A 20,405-nucleotide genomic window follows, 5' to 3' on the forward strand; every position below is an offset into this window, starting at 1 on the left:
ACTTTCCAACATTCTTAGCACCACATACTAGAATAACTGGAAAGCCATCCAGCTCCTCTGTAGATGGAAAATAACAACAATCAATAGGTCATCTAGTTAAAACATCTCAGTATCCCTCACGTGGAATAAAACGTTGTGGCGAAATCTTGTACGGAGCCTTCACCGTGCACTGCCACTTTAAGAGTGCATCAGCAGTCAGGACGGAGGAACTAAAGATAGCTCTTCCGGCTCTGTGTGGGGGCTCTCAGTTGGCGCGACAGTTTTGAAGGTGTGTGCAACTCCTTGCGAAAGTCGTATTTGTTTTCAGTATTTGTTTTCAGTGTGCTTAGTTTGTAAAGTGTTGAAGTCAATCGCCGGTGTTACTGCTCATGATCGTGTTTGTCATGTTTTGGGATCGCTCCTGTCATTGATCGCATGGATAAGTAACAACTAGGGTTGCAAAGGGTTGGAAACTTTCCGGTAAATTTGCAGATTTTTTATGGACATTTTCCATGGGAAGATAAGCCCTGGAATTTTGGGAATTTTGCTTAAAAAAAAGTTAGCTTATAACAGTGAACCTTTTTTGTGGGATACACAAGGCAATTCTAGGTCTTGTGGCATATTATTTTGGTTAAACTATCCCCAATTCAATGGAATTGCAACCCTCTGCATGCACAACGCATTCTTCAGTCACATGTGCAGTGCACTCTTCCATTACACGTACAGCTGATTCTCAAGATCTTGCACACTAATGAGATGCTATTGAGCCCACACTACTACACTGTTTGAGCCAAGGACTACATGCTTTCTGGTAGGTTTTGATTACAATACTGGGTGGGGTAAATATGTTATATGACATACCATGATTTTTTGTTAACAAGTAAATAGTAGCCTACAGCAAAGTGTGCTAAATCATTTCTAACTTGTTAACAATTTCTGCTAGTTAGTTTTTGCTACTATGTGGGTTTTAGCTTGTTTGAGCCTGCTAACTGAGTGTTAATTCACCTATTTCCATACATATTTCATTTTAAAACATTTATCTTACAAAGGAGTTGTTTAATGTAACTGCTTAACTATATCTCTGTACATGGAATTGTATTTGGTTTTTTTTACTCATTTTTTCCCTAATCTTTACTGGAAAATGCCCATGAGCACTATCTGATGTGTGGAGACATTTCACTGCAGCTAATGTTGAAGGAAAAGCTGTGTACATTTGCAAATACTATGCCAAATCATATGTGAAGAACGCCACAAAGATGCAGAACCATCTGGCCAAGTGCATAAAGTTTCCTCAGCGCTCACAGCAAGCAACCTCTGACAAAAGTCCCTCTACTTCTATTCCAGGTGAAAATGATGAATCAGACACCTTATTGATAGCAACATATCATGGTCCTCCTGGAATCAGAAGTAGTTTTTTTTAGTCAATAGAGGAACGTAGTCAGAAATGCTGATGAATGTGTTGCTCGAGCTGTGTATGCAGCTGGTTCACCTCTGAAGCTCACAGGCAATGTGTATTGGAAGAGATTTCTGAATGTTCTTTGCCCAGCATACACCCCTCCAACCAGACATGCTTTTTCTTCTCATTTGCTAGATGCAGAGTTCAAGTGAAGGTCAAGCAAATCATAGAGAAAGCAGACTGTATTGCAATCATCTCTGATGGGTGGTCGAATGTTCGTGGGCAAGGAATAATTAACTACATCATCTCCAGCCCTCAACCAGTACTCTCAAAAATCTTTATCTTTACCCCTCTCTAACAATACAGCTACAATGAAACATGCTTGTCTATAGAAAAGGACTGAAGGGGACCTGTGTGTCATGTTAAGATAGCAGGGCTGTGTGCGTGTTTACCTGCACAAGCGTTAACCACGCTGCTGAGAGCCTCCCTGCAGGTCTGTGACATCAACATGCCTCCGGCTGTTTTCCTCAGTGAGGTCATGCAAAAAAACAATGTCACCTTTATTTAACCAGGTAGGCCAGTTGAGGACAAGTTCTCATTTACAACCGCGACCTGGCCAAGATAAAGCAAAGCAGTGTGACAAAAACAACACAGAGTTACACATAAACAAACTTAGTCAATAACACAATATATATATATATTTTAAATCTATGTCCAGTGTGTGCAAATGTAGAAGAGTAGGGAGGTAAGGCAATAAATGGGCCATAGAAGCGAAATAATTACAATTTAGCATTAACACTAGAGTGATAAATTTGCAAGTAGAGATACTAGGGTGCAAAAGAGCAAGAGGGTAAATAATAATATGGGGATGAGGTAGTTGGGTGTGCTATTTACAGATTGGCTGTGTACAGGTATAGTGATCGGTAAGCTGCTGTGACAGCTGATGCTTAAAGTTAGAGAGGGAGATATAGGACTCGAGCTTCAGTGATTTTTGCAATTCGTTCCAGTCATTAGCAGCAGAGAACTGGCAATATACCTGCTGGAGCGCGTGCTACGGGTGGGTGTTGCTATGGTGACCAGCGAGCTCAGATAAGGCAGGGCTTTACCTAGCAAAGACTTATAGACGACCTGGAGCCAGTGGGTTTGGTGACGAATATGTAGTGAGGGCCAGCCAACGAGAGCATACAGGTCGCAGTGGTGGGTAGTATATGGGGCTTTGGTGACAAAACGGATGGCACTGTGATAGACTACATACAGTTTGCTGAGAAGAGTGTTGGAGGCTATTTTGTAAATGATGCCAGAGAGCAGTGTGTCCAGCAAGTCTGAACTGTCTCAGATGTCTGTCTATCAATCAAATGTATTGATAAAGCCATTTTGACATCAGCAGTTGTCACAGTAACTATACAAAGAAGAGGCCTGTACAATAAAAGTATATATGAAAAGGCTGTAGAGATAGATGTGACTGTCAGTGTCCAAACAGCTGAGTCCAAACAGCTCGTTGAGGTCTGGGAAACTAGTGAGGAACCGCGTCAGAGGAGTATCCAAGGGCACCAGCAGGATCACACTGGAGTCTGAATCTACTTCACTAAACATTTACATTACATTTACGTCATTTAGCAGACGCTCTTATCCAGAGCGACTTACAAATTGGTGCATTCACCTTATATCAGCCTCTTACGTGTCTCTAAACAGAACACAAAATATAAAGAGTAGCATTTGAACTCTAAACAAAACAATTTACTGCTTCAAAGGTGATCTAACTAGGCCTAGAACTGTAAACAATCACTAAAAGAAGTCAGCCGAGTAAAGTATTATGCAAATAATTTCAAGGGTGGATGGTGTCATTCAAATTCTCTCCTTACCTGAGAGGTACTTGCGGACGATGGCTTTGGCCACTAGACGGCCTGCTTTCTTGGTCTTGTTGGGGTTAGGGGAGTCCCCCAGTGTTGTGATGGTGAGGGGGCAATGTGAGGAGGGGGACAACCGCGGGTAGGACTGCTGACCCTCCTCAATGGTGAAACCATACACCTCCTGCCAACTGTACAAACATGATAGAAGGCACTTCCCCCTAAAACACAGGGTCTGCAGGAGAAAGACATCAAGATGATTTATAGAACTTTAATCCCACAGCATGGCCAAATTAATAATACCATATATAACAAACACAACACTGATGGTAATAGTGGGGGGGATCAGAGCAAGTAGCTTATAAGTGCCTTCTATCATGTTTGTACAGTTGGCAGGAGGTGTATGGTTTCACCATTGAGGAGGGTAAATTACGTAAATGTAATGTAAATGTTTAGTGAAGTAGATTCAGAGTGTAGTTGCCACTGAAAAGTCAAAAGTGTAGCCTAAAAGCCTGCACATGTACCTGATTCTGTTGCATGACCAGCACTGTACGATTATGGACGTGGTCTTGCTCTGCACAGTGAACGAAAGCCGCTCCTCTATCCAGCCAGGTGCTGCTTTGGCTGAGACAGAACTCTCCTGGCCCTCCATACTCTCTCCACCACCATTCTGATGTAGAACAGACTTGGCAAAGGAGCTCCAGTCTTGGGACTCATCTGACTTACTGCCCTGCTCTGATCCACCTGCTCCCCTGTTGGTAAGGGGGTGAGTGGGGGTCCTCCCTTTGTCTGCCAGAACCTTGACCTGTGAAGCACACAGCCTTGGCCTTCTTCTTTAGTCTCTCCAGGTTATGCTGGTCCTTTCTAAGGTTAGATGCCTGGTGCTGTAGCTTGGCCATGGCAGTGCTTGGACTTAGGTTTGAAGAGTCTGAGTTGGGGGATTCTGTTGGGCTTGAACCACTTGTCCTTACAGTGTTGCCTCATGGACATCTGCTTGGCCTCGATTGAGCTTTGTGCACTTTTATGGTTCCTTATGGCTTTCCTTTTGAAGTATGATGAATATGGGGAACTCTGAAGAGAAGAGTACAAAATGAACACAGCAAGTTATGCAATGAGCCAGCATATAGCTAGCTATTTGTACACACTACTAGGCTACATAGTTAGCAAGCTAACATTGATTGTTGTTAGCTGACGTTTGCTAGTTAACGTTACTGTAAATAAAACGTGAGTAGGATAAGTTAACTTAGCGCACTAGCTACTGTCAGTAACATAAATTGGGTTTCTTAGTTAAGTTGAATGAACACAGATGCTGCCCAATACTGCAGTTGAATAAATCTCTGGCTAGCTAGCCAACTAACGTCACGGGTATCTGAGGCAGCTAGATGTTAGCTTAGCTACCTAGCCAGCAAATGTTATTGTGATGGATATCTTTTTTTAAATGTAACCTTTGTTTAACTAGTCAGTAAGAACAAATGCTTATTTACAATGACGGCCTTGTTCATGGGAAGAATGACTGATTTTTAACCTTGTCAGCTCGGGGATTCAATCCAGCAACCTTTCAGTCACTGGTTGCTGGCCCAACGCTCTAGGCTACCCGCCGCCCCAAATCAGTACTAGGCTACCATATGTATATGTATATATATATATTATTATTATTATGAACACAAATACAAAAAACGGAAATATACAAACAATAGTAAACCTAACAGACAGTGGTATTACATATTGTAGCGACCCGCACAGACAGTTGTGGGTTAGGTGTTAGGCTATTAGTGGGTTGTGTCGTACTTACCAGTGTTCGCGGGGTCATGCCAATCAACCTGCTATCTGCCAATCACGGGAATGCCTGGAATGTTCAGATACCGGGCAGCCTGGTGGTTGGCGGAGTGGCGTGAAGGGGGGTTGGGCAGGGGGATGGAGCATTGGAAGTTAAGACCGGGTTTTAGCCATCGTTCTCTCTCTTACGTCTGGGCTTCACAAGAGAAGGTCATGGTTCGTTTGTAGGGTACCTTTCATTTATTTGGCGTGGGCTACGGCCAAACAGTAGCCTGTGTTAAGTTGTGTTAATAAACCGTTCATTCGTTAACTCCATCCTCTGTCTGGACAATTGTTCCTTCATGATCTAGTCAGGTCATTACACTGGTGTCAGAAGTAAAAACGTGTATAAAAGTTAGCCAGCTAGCTGACTTCGGTGGCTAGCTAACATTGGTGAGAACGGGGTTGAAAATGCTTCAAGGGAATCCAAAAGTGAAGGTGGAGGTAGGGGACGATTATGGCCAAGGAGGTGCGTGTGCATGGACGTCGGAGGATCTGGATGAGGAGATCGCCAGGGCGTCGGATCCCAGAGGCCGCTTGAGGGAGGGCGTTAGAGTGATGGCGGCTGAAGCGGGCATGAGTGCTTCGTCTAACGTGTTTCGCGCGGATTCTGGTGGGCGGACCGAAGGGGTGACGTCGACGCGGCGGGACGAGGAATCTGGGGCTCAGGATGTAAACAAACATGGCGGCGCCCAGCCCCCGGCTGCGTCCGTATCCGTTAAGACCCCAAAGTATTCCGGTAAGGCGGATTGGGAAGCTTTTCATGCTCAGTTTGAACTGTTAGCTCATTTTAGGGGGTGGTCGAATGAAGATAGGGCACTGCAGTTGGCTTTATGCCTGACGGATGATGCTCTGGCCTGTTTGATATTGATTAGCCCCGAGGACAGACGCGATTATGGTGCCTTAGTGGGAGCACTGAGGAGGCGCTATGGACAGTGTGTACAGCCCGGGCTGCTGCGCTCCGAACTGAGTAATAGACGCAGGCAACCTGGAGAGCCTCTACGGGTGCTAGCTAATGACATTGAGAGCCTCTCTCGGCGGGCATATGCTCACATGCCCCCCTACGTGCAGAGCGAGCTAGCACGGGACCAGTTCATACAGGCGCTTTCTCCTACGGAGCTGCGCATACAGACCCAGCTGGCTCATCCTGAGTCATTGCAGATAGCCTTGGAGATGGCTTTGGAGAGGGAGCTGGTGTGGGCTGGGGCTTCAGCTGGGTCTTTGGTGGGGGCGCAGGGAGGCAGACCCTATGGGAGAGCTGGGGGGCAGAGCAGCCCAGAGCCGGAAAAGCCTGCATGCGTGGCTGATATGACAGAACTCATTAGTGCTGTGTCGCTACAGGTGGAACGAAACACACGCCGTGGTCCCCGGGTCTGCTGGGGTTGTGGCCAGACAGGCCATCTGCGCCGAGATTGCCCCAAGTCCCCCGGAGCTCAGGGAAACGGCTCGGGGTCCGCATTGACCGGGTAGTGCGGACCCCTGGCTTTCTATCCCAACCACCACCATCTTCTTCAGGAGGAGCCCACCGGCCCAGACAGGGAAGCAAGGCTCTACTTCCCCCAGAAGCAGACGTGGGCAAGAGGACGGAGCCTGTTGTCGTGGTGGGCCGGACCTGTGTTGGGGACTTTTGTCATGTCCCTGTCACTGTGGAGGGGGTGCCCTGCTCTGCCCTGGTGGACACTGGGTCCACAGTAACCCTGGTGAGGCCAGATATTGTACCAGGTTGGATTCAGTGTGAGCCCACAACTGTGCAGCTCCGCACAGTTACAGGTGAGCTGGCACCCATGAAAGGGAAGGGAATAATGACTCTTGACAGTAGGGGGCAGGACTGTGCGTCATCCCGTGTGGGTGGCGGCTGTGCAGGACCCTTGTATCCTGGGGTTGGACTTTCTTAGGAGCACTGGCTGCCAGTTAGACCTAAATGGGGGCACACTGAGCTTCCAGGGAGGGCCTGCAGTCATCATGGCCCCCCCTAATATCACATACACTCAACCCAACAAACCCTTTACTCCAACAGTTAAAGCAGCAGAGACTCATGGCTGCCCCCCCTCCCCAACATCTGTGTGTGACTTTTCCCCAGCCCCCCTGTCACCTACGGCTGTGTGTTACATTCCCCCAGCTACCCCCACGACACAGCCCTCCCTGAGCCCGGGCCGCACCCCCCCAGCCCAGCTACCCCAGATGGGAGAGGAGAGGACACTGTCTGCAGTGAGGGAGATATGGGGGAGGAACTGTGTTGGTCTTGACCCTGAGCAGCAGGAATGGTTGTGGCAGTTGCTGTTTGAATTCAGAGAGAGCTTTGCGCTGAGTGAGGAAGAGGTGGGTCAGACTCATCTGGTGCAGCATGAGATCGACACAGGTGATGCTCGACCCATCAAGATGCGTCCCCGCCGTATCCCGCTGGCACGCCAGGAGGCGGCAGACAAGGCTGTGTTGGAGATGCAGCGGGCAGACTTCATCGAGCCCTCAGACAGCCCCTGGGCGGCGCCGGTTGTCATGGTTCCTAAGAAGGGGGGCAAGCTGAGGTTCTGTGCGGACTACAGGCGGCTGAATGAGGTAACCAGGAAGGACTCATACCCCATACCACGTATCGATGAGTCGCTGGACCTGGTTAGGGGGTCCTCCTGGTTCTCCTCACTAGACCTCCGCAGTGGCTACTGGCAGGTGCCCCTCTCCCCAGAGGCCAGAGCCAAAACTGCGTTCTCCACTAACAGAGGACACTGGCAGTTCAAGGTCCTGTGCTTCGGCCTGTGCAACGCTCCAGCTACTTTTGAGCGTTTGATGGACAGGGTGCTGGATGGCATCCCCCGACAGCAGTGTCTGGTATACCTCGATGACATCCTGGCCCATGGCAGCTCCTTCCAGTCAGCTCTGGTGGCGCTACGGAGTGTGCTGGAGCGGGTGGCTGCCGCAGGTCTGAAGCTCCACCCCGAGAAGTGCCACTTCATGAGGAGAGAGGTGTCCTTCCTGGGCCACCGAGTGGGGAAGGAGGGGATCAGCACCATGGAGGACAAGGTGGGGGCTGTCCGAGACTGGCCCACCCCCACCGACCAGCGTCAGCTGAAGAGCTTCCTGGGCCTGGCCTCGTACTACAGGAGGTTTGTACGGGGCTTCTCAAGCGTCGCTGCTCCCCTGAACCGCCTGCTGCCGAAGGACAAGGCCTTCACTTGGACAGGGGAGTGTGAGGAGGCCTTCAACACCCTCAAATGTGCACTGATCGAGGCCCCTGTGCTCGCCCCCCCTGACCTCACCTTGCCCTTTATCTTGGACACAGACGCGAGCAATGTGGGCATGGGTGGGGTGCTGGCCCAGGTGGGGCCAGAGGGGGAGAGAGTGGTGGCGTACTTCAGCAGAACATTTAACAAACATGAGCGCCGCTACTGTGTCACCCGGCGGGAGCTCTTGGCTGTTGTGGCTTCCATCAAACACTTCAAGTACTACCTGGGTGGCCTGCCATTTACTGTGAGGACTGACCACTCTGCTCTCCAGTGGCTCATGTCGTTCAGAGAACCAGAGGGGCAGGTGGCACGCTGGTTGGAGGAGCTTCAGCCGTATGACTTCACAGTGGTGCACAGGGCAGGGGCACGCCACTCCAACGCCGACGCCATGTCCCGTCGGCCCTGTACTGCAGATGGCTGCCGCCACTGTGAACAGAGAGAGGGACGGGAGAGAGCGCTGAGTGCAGAGGAGGGGGTCTGTGCCACAGTGTGTCGGGTGAGCGGCCCTGTCTGCTGTGAGCTGCAGACTGTCGACGTGGCTGAATGGGGGCAGCAGCAGGGACGGGACACAGACCTACAGCCAGTGCTACAGTGGGTAGAGGCACAGGTGAGGCCACCATGGGAAGAGGTGACAGCGCTCTCACTCGCGACCAAAGGGTTGTGGTCAAAGTTTGAGAGACTGCGGCTGGCTGATGGCGTGCTACAGCGGGCATGGAAGGAGTCAGCTACGGGAGAGGAGAGGTGGCAGGTGGTGGTCCCAAAAGCATTGCGGGAGGCTGTGCTCCAGAGTACTCATGGGGGGGTGGGGACTGGACACTTTGGGGTCACAAAAACACTCCGCCGCCTCCGTCAGGGCTTTTACTGGGGGCAGCACAAGAGGGACGTGGAGGACTTTTGCCGCCGCTGTGACAACTGCACAGCGAGAAAGGGCCCCCCAGGCCGCTCTCATGCTCAGCTCCAACAGTTCCCAGTGGGGGCTCCCATGGAGAGGGTGGGAGTGGATGTAGTTGGGCCGTTCCCCACCACAGACAGTGGAAACCGCTGGGTGCTCACGGCTATGGACTATTTCACAAAATGGCCTGAGGCCTATGCTCTGCCTGACCAGGAGGCAGAGACCATCGTCGACGCCCTGACAGCGGGGATGTTCAGCAGGTTTGGAGCTGCGGAGTCCATCCACAGCGACCAAGGCAGAAACTTTGAGTCCCGTGTGTTCGCCACCATGTGTGAGAGGCTGGGTATGGACAAGACCCGCACTACTCCTCTCCATCCTCAAAGTGATGGCCTTGTGGAGCGCTTCAACAAAACGCTTGGACAGCAGCTGGCCATCGTCTCTGCCAAACACCAGCGTGACTGGGACAAGCACCTGCCTATGGTCCTCATGGCATGCCGTTCCGCTGTCCAAGACTCCACCTCCTGCACGCCTGCCCTCCTCATGCTGGGGAGAGAGATCCGCACCCCTGCGGAGATGGCGTTTGGTCGTCCCCTGGATAGCCCTCATGTTCCCCCGGGGCCGGAGTATGCCCGGAGACTCCAGGACCGCCTGGAGACAGCCCACAACTTCGCCAGAGAGCAGCTGGTGAATGCAGGTGTGAGGCAGAAGAGGAACTATGACGTGCACACCCGAGGAAGAAACTTTGTGGCTGGGGAGCTGGTCTGGGTCTACAGCCCCCTAAGGAAAAAAGGCAGATGCCCCAAGTTGGACAGTCACTGGGTGGGGCCCTGCAGCATCCTGGAGAGGGTAGGGGAGGTTGTGTACCGGGTGCAGCTTCCTTCCAGGGGGAGAAAGGTGGCACTGCACCGGGACATGTTAGCCCCATACAGAGGGGCCGCTTCTCCCCAAACCCCAGGGACCCCCACAATTCCCCTCTCTGGCAAGGACATTCTCCAGGCACCCACCCCCAGGTGCCGTCGACAAGGCTCCAGACGGCCCACTCCCCCTGTCTCCCTCCCTGTGTCACCGCGTGGTTCCCCGGTGCCATGGACTGTATTCCCCGTTCCCGCTTCCTTGTCTCCCATATCCCTTCCTTCATCCCCTGGGTCCCAGAGGGGCAGCCCCCTGCCACGGATGGAGCCCCCTGTTTCACATCTGGACACTCTGCGACCATCACGGCCACGCAGGCAAAGGAGACCTCCGGGTCGCTTCAGAGACTTTGTTTGTTCCCTCGGGGACGAGGGACTTTGTGGTGGGGGGGCTGTGTAGCGACCCGCACAGACAGTTGTGGGTTAGGTGTTAGGCTATTAGTGGGTTGTGTCGTACTTACCAGTGTTCGCGGGGTCATGCCAATCAACCTGCTATCTGCCAATCACGGGAATGCCTGGAATGTTCAGATACCGGGCAGCCTGGTGGTTGGCGGAGTGGCGTGAAGGGGGGTTGGGCAGGGGGATGGAGCATTGGAAGTTAAGACCGGGTTTTAGCCATTGTTCTCTCTCTTACGTCTGGGCTTCACAAGAGAAGGTCATGGTTCGTTTGTAGGGTACCTTTCATTTATTTGGCGTGGGCTATGGCCAAACAGTAGCCTGTGTTAAGTTGTGTTAATAAACCGTTCATTCGTTAACTCCATCCTCTGTCTGGACAATTGTTCCTTCATGATCTAGTCAGGTCATTACAATATCAAGATTCATTTTCAATTTGTTAAACACTTTTATGGTGAGTATTGCGTTTTTGTTTTTACATTTACTGATCATTTCAAAAATAATATTTCAATTATATCTTTAATAATGTGAATAGGAGTTTGTTCTCTGCCCACTTCATTTTATGGATAAGGAATCTTCCATGAAAGAAAAACAAATTAACAATGAAAGTTAAATCAGGGTCCATATCATTTGGATCAAAATAAAACAATATCATATTCTCTCAGATTAACATTAATAGTCATTTCTTTTAAAATAAAATCTTCTAACTCACTCCAAAATCTTCTGACAAGAAGTACTAGGCTACCTGTTTACACGCTGATCAGCAAAAGTTGCATACCAAGCAGTACCTCTCCATTGATTCTCAGAAAGAACCTATAGCTAACAAATGCAAATCAGGTTGACACATTGCTTTATTGTTAACTAACGTAACGGTTCCACCATGTGAAGCAGCCAGTCGCCATCTGATTAAAGTTACATGATTTGGCTAACCGGCATCCCACCATAAACACCGGCGGCTACTGTTATGGGTGTAAGATGGCACAGTGATGCCATCTGTTGGTAAATGTTAATTACTGCAACTCCAGTGTTTTACCTGTGTGCTTGAAATACCCGGATGTATTGCAATATACTGAACAAGACTGGTTACTCGCATCCATGCCTCTGTCTCGTCATTTAACGTTCAAACAGCTACAGCGTTCGCTTCCAATTTAACTGCAAAACGACCTTGCTATCTACCTCATATTAGTTAAGATACTTAAAATAGGGATCATTTGTGACAATAACCAGCAACGCAATCTGGAGACAAAATATTTATTGTAGCTCAGACTACTAAACGGTCAAAACAAAAATGTCGAGTCTTCGCTCGTTACCACAGCCACAAAGTCATAATTATGGCGAAACCCAGCCTATTTCTCTTTTTGAAATATAATCATAACCTTAACCACACTGCTAACAGTATGCCTAACCGTACCCGTACGAAGACCAAAAAGCTATTTTTTGTTTTCATACATTTTTACGGCCATTTTGACTTTGTTACTGTGGTAACTAGGGATATTGCTCAAATATAATGAACCTTCAAGGAGTTCACGCATGCTCAGCTGTTCACGTAGGGTGCGTTCGTATATTCGCTCTGGCTATTTATTCCAATTTCAGAGCAACTGATTAATTTACGAACGCTCAACACCCGTAGAATATGGCCGGTGTCAGTAAACGTCGGCAAAAAAAAACGTAATTAAATGGTTGCTAGGAGCACAGTTACAGACACCAACGCTCTGGATAACATGAAAACAACCTAACCATCTCTGCTAGGGCGAGTAAAGTAAAATGGTCAGAGTTAAGTGTTCTTTAATTTGTGTCTGGAAGTAGCTAGCTTGGGTGCTTGACTGCTGTTGTGTGGTCAGAACGCTCGAATCAACTCTACTCCTCAGCCAGAGCGTTCAGTGTAGCTCCGAGAGCGAAACGCTCTGAATTTACGAAAGGACAATCTGACAACGCTCTGAATTTACGAACACCCAGCGCGCACTCTGAGTGCACTCCAGATTGAATTTACGAACACACCCGTAGCTAGCCGCTAGTGGAGTAGACAGACAGCTGACCATGCATCCACAAAACTGAACATAAACTCGAGAATTATCCAGTCAAACCCAAACTAATGCAATTCTATAGCTATACGATCGTATGATTTAAACGTGATGTTTACATACTAAGTTACACACTATTTCATTTCAATTTCACAGCACGACGCTAGCCTAAACGTCACATCCGGTCCTTACCGCCTGGCCAGGACAAAAACAAAAGCAATTCATGTTCCTGAGACGTTAGTCAAAATAACTTTTTATAAATTATATTATATTCACTGCACCATTCCGACAACTGATAGCAGTGATACGAATGTCAGCATCCTGCAAAGGTGAGGGTGACTCGCATCTCTGTTTCTGCTGGACAGATGAGTTTAGGGAGCGTCTGTATAATGTCTGAAACGTCAAGGTGCGTAGCTAGCTAGGGGTATAGGCCTAACGTTAGCTAATAATGTCTAAGTATTGCATTTGTCTGTGTCTAATCTTAAACAAATTCTATTTATTTTACTATTCAATTATTATCTCATATGTTGGTATATTTGAAACTGCTCAACCCCTTGTGCCATAAAATGAATATCTAGCTAATAATGCACTTCATCTGAAGTCTGGACTAATTTATACATTGTGAATTGCTGATGATGCTATTGCATTTTCAAGAATGCTAATAGCCAAATGATATTAATATAAATTACAGACAGTAATCTCTTTTCTATCAGTTTTTGTGAATTTTCATCTGTTTTATGACCCTTTCAGCTGCATAACACTGAATCCAGTGTCCCTTGCGAGCAGCAATCTATTGTCAAGGGTGAGAAATGCATACAAAGGTGAGTAGCAACCATGCCCAACGGATTTTGTCCTTTCTGAATGAGCAGAGGAGTCTCAGCTCGTTCTGTGATGCCAAACTGACTGTAGGAGGAGGTGGGAGGGTGTACAATGCCCATCGCAATATCCTGGCCTGTTTCAGTGGGCGGTTCCAGGAGTCCGAGCCAACCACCACCATGGTTAAGGAGGTCTCCCTCCCAGAGGAGTTCCCCACTGATGGCCTGGAACTGCTTCTAGACTTTATCTATACAGGGGAGTTAAACCTTGACTCTCTGAATCTGGAGAATGTGCGACAGGCTGCAGACAGCCTATGTGTACCAGATGCGCTCGCACTTTGTCAGCAGTTTGCCACAGAAGGGACAGTTTCTCCAGAAGGACTGCAGTCTGCATGTCTTCTGAGCCATCATTTTCAGCCAATCTCAGCTGTAACTTATGTGGAAACCAAGGCCACCCTAAAAAGAGGGAGGCCCCCTAAAAAAAGAGGGAGGCCCAAAAAATCCGAAACCCCTAGTAGCGGCTCAAGTAAGAAGGATCGTCTGGAACCTACCGCCACTACAACTGCCATCACAACTCGCTCTGGGAGTAGGGTGAAGGCCTCCAGAAGACCGCTTGGAGAGGGCCCCGGGGTGCATCTCCTGCCCCATGGGGGGACCACTAGCAGGGGGACTCCACCACTAGCTATTAGCCTAAAGGATAGGAGTGATGGGGCTGAGGAGGAGGGACAAAGCCTCCCTCAGCCTACAGATCCATCAGAGGTAGGCTACAATATGTTACCTTATCCTAAAGTGTTAATGTAAGATTGAGTGTGGAGGGAATGTGCCTACAGATTTGTAGGTTTTATACTAGAACTATACAGTTGGCCTATACCTTACTACAAGCACTTAGGCTATAGCTACAATATGATGCATCAAATATTGTCTCCCAGTTGCAGGTGGATGGGCCAGAAGATGTGATGAATGACCGTAAAGATGATGATGATGATGATGATGATTCATTGTATTTGATTATTTGACAGGTAACAGATGTGTTCGGCAGCCTTGTACCAGATTTGAGCAACAAAGCTAATTCTCATCTGCAGCCTCTTGATGAAGAAGACTATGATGATGATGATGGCGGTGGTGGTGATTTGGTGGAGGGAGTAGCTGAGGACACTGATGAAGAGTATGTGCCCCATGCCCTGCCGCCTACCTCCTCCACCCCCAAAGGCAGACGTAAAGGACCAACCAAAGCTGTCAATAAAGAGAACGGTGAACAGGCAGCCAAGGGGTCTACAAAGGGCTCTGTTCAGTGCCCCACCTGCAATAAGACCTTCCTCAGCAAGTATTATCTCAAAGTACACAACAGGTATATACATAACTGCTATCATATTGTATTGACGTTGCCAATCACCATGTCTATATTAAACCACCTTTGTCTTTACAGGTTTGTCCTATTTAGATAACTTATATTTTGCAAGCGAGACCTGAATAATGAAAAATACCGGTATTATTGAATGACTAGTGTAAATAGTGTGTGTTTTCTGTTCTTATTGTGTTCCTCAGGTGTCATACAGGTGAGAAGCCCTTTCCATGCTCTAAGTGTGGGAGGAGGTACTACAGGAAGGAGAATCTGATGGACCACCAGGCCAGAAACTGCAACTGTGGTGAAAAAATAAAAGCGGTGAGTGACCAGCAGGACCAAGGCCATGTTTACTAGGCATCAATAGGAAGGAAACTGAGCATAAAGGGGAGGGACTACCTTCACATGTCCAATAAGTAAGTAGCCTTGCACAAGCCTTGGCTAATGCGAGCTGGAAAGGCTTATATGGCAGGAGCCGATCTCCTGTTTGTGTAGCGTGAGGCAGCTTGATGTACAAGTACACCTCCTGGACCGGACGCTAGTCTATCGCAGGGCCTTACCCCCAATTTCCTTAATGCTAAGTGCCAAGCAGAGACTCATCAGGTCCCATACAGTCTTTGGTATGACTCGGCCAGGGATTGAACTCCCAACTTTCCAATCTCAGGATGGACATTCTAACCCCAAGGCCACTGACTTGTCCAATAAGAAATACCATAAATGATACAGTGCTTTAGGTTTTCCCTCATGTACTGTATGTGTGTATTCTTGTTTTTACTACAGGTACACAACTGCCTTCAATGCCACATGTCATTTGACAGATTGGGGGATCTACGTCTGCACACGGTCTCTCATACAGGGGAAATGCCCAATAAGGTCCAGTACCTACCACAAACCTTTTTTATTTAGCTAGACAAGTCAGTTAAGAACAAATTCTTATTTACAATGATGGCCTACCGGGGAACAGTGGGTTAACTGCCTTGTTTAGGGGCAGAATGACATTTTTACTTTGTCAGCTTGGGGATTCGATCCAGCAACCTTTCAGTTACTGGCCCAACGTTCTAACCACTAGGCTATTCGCCGCCCCGATACACAGTACTGTGAACGTCATTAATTGACATTGTAAGACTTATCTCTCTGGTGTGTTTTGTATCAAACTCATATTGACTCATCGCTTGATCTTGTATCTATTTCAGTGTACGTCATGCTCGGAACAGTTCATGCATAAAAAAGATTTAAGAAGTCACGAAATCAAAATCCACGGTGCACCCAAACCACATGCAGTAAGTCTCTCTCTCCTTTGTGTTAATTGGTCTGCTTTTTCACGTATTCAATCCTTTATTCCTTCTGCATTATTGTCAAGATTTATGACTGCTTGCTTGCTAATCACCTTCTAACCTGTAATACTTTTTCCCACAGTGCTCTCTGTGCAGCAAAGCATACCTGTCTAAAACAGAGCTGCGTCTGCATGAGGCGTCCAAGCATCGCGGCGAGAAGCTTTTTGTGTGTGAGGAGTGTGACCATCGAGCCTCCAGCCGACACGGCCTGCAGATGCATATCAAAGCCATTCACAGGTGGGGCTGAGACTGGCCATGGTAGTGGAAGAGGGGTTTGTTACCATGGGGGAGCTAGACTGTTTCTCAGCCTTACTGTCGTGTGACGTGTTAAATAATGTGACGTCCCTGTTTGTCTTAATTTTTCAGAAACGAGCGCCCATTTGTGTGTGAGTACTGCAACCGTGCGTTCACCCAGAAGGCTAACCTTAACATGCACTTGCGGGTTCACACTGGAGAGAAGCCCCATCAGTGCCACCTCTGTGGGAAGACCTTCCGGACACAAGGTAACAACTTCCTCCTGCCTGCCATCCTCTCACTAGGCCCTGTAGATGGCAGAGCAGGACAAACCCATTTCTAACAACAAACATAGCTGCTCAGATCATATGTTATGATTTCGTCTCATAGTAATCGTTTAGATACACACTGGTTCTGTCTCACAGACTAACACAAACTCTCACATTAACATCCAGTGTGCTTTCACACTGTCTATTCCAATGCTCAACATTGTGCTTGTGCCAATGTGTGATTCATTGTGTGATTTCAGCCAGTCTTGACAAGCACCACCGCACCCACACGGGAGAGCGACCTTACAGCTGTGAGTTCTGTAACCAGCGCTTCACAGAGAAGGGACCAATGCTCCGCCATGTTGCCAGCAAGCACCAGGAGGACCGCCCTCACTGTTGCAAGATATGTGGCAAGACCTTCAAGGGTGAGAATGGCCACATGAGATCGTGGCACCACAGTTAAAATATTTCTTTCCTGTCATGTTGAGTTTACAAAAAGCTTTGTAGTACTAAGATCTTTGCCTAAAACAGGCTTAAGATTATTTATTTTATATTTTATTTAGCCTTTATTTAACTAGGCAAATCAGTTAAGAACAAATTCTTATTTACAATGACGGCCTACCCCGGCCAAACCCTAACCCGGACGACGCTGGGCCTATGGGACTCCCAATCACAGCCGGTTGTGATACAGCCTGGAATCGAACCAGGGTCTGTAGTGACGCCTCTAGCACTGAGATGCAGTGCCTTACACCGCTGTGCCACTCGGGAGCCATTATCATAGTGCTACAAAATGTTTGGGAATCTCACACCTAATCAGTAGATTGCTTCCAGAAGTGATTCCATCCCGACTTCAGTTGAACAAGACAAGTTTGCCATATGTTTTCTTATTGTCTTGTTTACTCCGCTATCCGCCAGCCGTCGAGCAGCTCCACGTCCATGTGCGTCGCCATCAGGGCATGAGGAAGTTTGAGTGCGAAAAGTGTGGCTACAAGTTTACCAGACAGGTAGGCCATGCATTTCCAGTGTGCTAGCTTGGTTCTTCAAATTTCATGCATGCCTACTGCTCACCCAGCCACTGAGGGGATCATTACATTTGTATTCAATTGATATTAACGCTTTAGTCTCCTCTTTTTCTCCAGGCTCACTTACGGCGTCATGTTCAGGTCCACACCCGTACAGAGAACTACAATCCACGGGAGAGAAAGCTACGGAACCTTATAGTAAAGGACGTGGGGTTGCAGGATGAGACTAGCCCCTCACAGATACCACCCACTGAGGAGACACCCGAGGGGCCAGCGCCTGTCTCTGGACCCAGTGTCCCAGTCTCTGTTCCTGTCTCTGGACCTATACCTGGACCTGGAACTGTACTAGGAGCCAGTGACATCCTCAGGGTGGTGATCCAGCCCCTTACGGAGGAGGTGGTGTCCAGCCAAGGGCAGATGGAGGTGGGTTTTAACCAGGACCAAGTGGGCTTTACCCAGGTTGGGTTGGCACAGGGACATGGACAGGTGGATGTGATGTCCATCAGCCAGGGTTTGGGTGTGGTGGGGCATAGCTTCAATGTGACAGATGTGATGGAGCAGACTCTCCTGGTCGCAGATTACCCCATCCCTGAGACCACGGTGGAGCTGGAGGACATACAGGAGGATCATCCTGATAAGAGCAAGGCCTGAGGACTAAGAGCAAGGCCTGAGGACTAAGAGCAAGGCCTGAGGACTAAGAGCAAGGCCTGAGGACTAAGAGCAAGGCCTGAGGACTAAGAGCAAGGCCTGAGGACAGGACATACTGGTTAGTATCTCACACTGCTAGACATTCTCATTGGAGAAGCCTAGAGCAACTTGAGTACTGCAAGACTTCAAGAACTCCCACAGTGTGGCTACTCGCTCTGCTCTGCAGTCGAAGCATTCATTTAATTTCAGTCATTATTGTAACCATGTTTTCTGTCTAAATTACTGTACAGAAGAACTGGTTCCCACTCAGCCCAGTAGATGAACACCTCAAGACATTCCCCTACTCTGTGGACATCATATTCATTTTGCCTGTGCATTGGGTCTGACAATGTAATATAAGTTGGCTTAGGTTTTATGAAGTTTGTTGTGTTTACACAATTTGATGAGATAAGTCAATAGGTCAGGTTGTGAGAAGTGAATGTAAATCAATGGGATTGTCTTGCATCATCAAGTCAAACGGTAAATGGAATAAAGTGGCAGTCCTGCCTGCAGTTTTATTGTAATCACACTGTAAGGATGACCTCACTACAGTATACAAACAACGCAAATATGTAAAACTATGTTTGGACAACACAAACAACTTGTATGAAAACTAAGAAAACACACAACTGAATGGCATTACAGTAAGTAAACAATACTAAAATTAACTTTAGTCAAACACGTTGCACAAATAAATTGAGAATGTGTTACCACCTCCAGTCATGTCACCGGTAACTATCTTCATATGTACCTCTGCCTCCTGTTGCACTAGAAAAAACACACTAACATTATATGAACTAACACTACAAATACATTTTCATAAATAAAACTACACCATTCTAATAAAATATTAAAGCATCTATAATAAAAGAAATGCACCTTGAAAGAAAATATGACCAGTACTTCATGCAGGCTAGATTGGTAGTTGCGACAATTAGGTGTAAACAGTCAGTCTGGATAAGGGAGAGCAAAATGGTGATCAGCATTTGATAATCTATCATATCAATAGAACAGGGACACATCTATTTAATCTATCACTTTGATGTGGTTTTAGCAACCCAGTCCCATTTGCAACACATGCTCTGATTCCATCCAAAGGTTCCATAGTTGTACAGCTCTGGACAAATCTCCAGATTAATTTCTCAATGGTTATTAAAGCTGGTTAGTGCTAGAAAACATTGTGGTGGTTGTGTTCACTTTTGGAATGTATGGGGTCATGCCACTGATTATGAGCGATAATGTTGGCTCTCACGCTAAGCAACCGGAAAGTGGAAAACAACTCCGTAGTTAGTTGATTATGGAAGTAAAAAAAAAAAGATATACAGTTGAAGTCGGAAGTTTACATACACTTAGGTTGGAGTCAATTAAACTTGTTTTTCAACCACTCCACAGATTTCTTGTTAACAAACTATAGTTTTGGCAAGTCGGTTAGGACCTCTACTTTGTGCATGACACAAGTAATTTTTCCAACAATTGTTTACAGACAGATTATTTCACTTATAATTCACTGTATCACAATTCCAGTGAGTCAGAAGTTTACATACACTAAGTTGACTGACTTTAAACAGCTTGGAAAATTCCAGAAAATGATGTCATGGCTTTAGAAGCTTCTGATAGGCTAATTGACATAATTTGAGTCAATCGGAGGTGTACCTGTGGATGTATTTCAAGGCCTACCTTCAAACTCAGTGCCTCTTTGCTTGACATCATGGGAAAATCAAAAGAAATCAGCCAATACCTCAGAAAACAAATTGTAGACCTCCACAAGTCTGGTTCATCCTTGGGAGCAATTCCCAAATGCCTGAAGGTACCACGTTCATCTGTACAAACAATAGTACGCAAGTATAAACACCATGGGACCACGCAGCCGTCATACCACTCAGGAAGGAGACGCATTCTGTCTCCTAGAGATGAACATACTTTGGTGCGAAAAGTGCTAATCAATCCCAGAACAACAGCAAAGGACCTTGTGAAGATGCTGGAGGAAACAGGAACAAAAGTATCTATATCCACAGTAAAAACGAGTCCTATATAGACATAACCTGAAAGGCCGCTCAGCAAGGAAGAAACCACTGCTCCAAACCCACCATAAAATAGCCAGACTACTGTTTTCAACTGCACATCGGGACAAAGATTGTACTTTTGGAGAAATGTCCTCTGGTCTGATGAAACAAAAATGGAACTGTTTGACCATAATGACCATCGTTATGTTTGGAGGAAAAAGGAGGATACT

At 47.4% G+C, this 20,405-nt stretch overlaps 1 protein-coding gene across 7 annotated transcripts; it reads left to right on the forward strand.

The window, feature by feature from the left end:
- The first annotated feature begins 762 nt into the window (after positions 1-762).
- On the forward strand, positions 763-18,892 carry LOC115165605 (telomere zinc finger-associated protein). Of its 7 annotated transcripts, none has more exons than XM_029718822.1 (12): positions 12,417-12,798; positions 13,220-14,043; positions 14,304-14,632; positions 14,830-14,947; positions 15,407-15,499; positions 15,820-15,906; positions 16,043-16,197; positions 16,327-16,463; positions 16,724-16,888; positions 17,379-17,467; positions 17,603-18,132; positions 18,173-18,892. In XM_029718822.1, the coding sequence occupies exons 2-12, from the start codon at positions 13,279-13,281 to the stop codon at positions 18,174-18,176; spliced, it is 2,472 nt and encodes an 823-aa protein (XP_029574682.1). In that variant the 5' UTR covers positions 12,417-12,798; positions 13,220-13,278; the 3' UTR covers positions 18,177-18,892. The 7 variants fall into 7 exon arrangements, 6 of the variants coding, with proteins under 6 accessions (XP_029574681.1, XP_029574682.1, XP_029574683.1 ...); XR_003870204.1 differs by having other exon boundaries at positions 12,418-12,798; positions 17,603-18,190; positions 18,231-18,892; XM_029718823.1 differs by having other exon boundaries at positions 12,418-12,798; positions 17,603-18,170; positions 18,231-18,892.
- Positions 18,893-20,405: the final 1,513 nt, after the last annotated feature.

Source organism: Salmo trutta, chromosome 28 (assembly GCF_901001165.1).
Source record: "Salmo trutta chromosome 28, fSalTru1.1, whole genome shotgun sequence".
NCBI lineage: Eukaryota > Metazoa > Chordata > Actinopteri > Salmoniformes > Salmonidae > Salmo > Salmo trutta.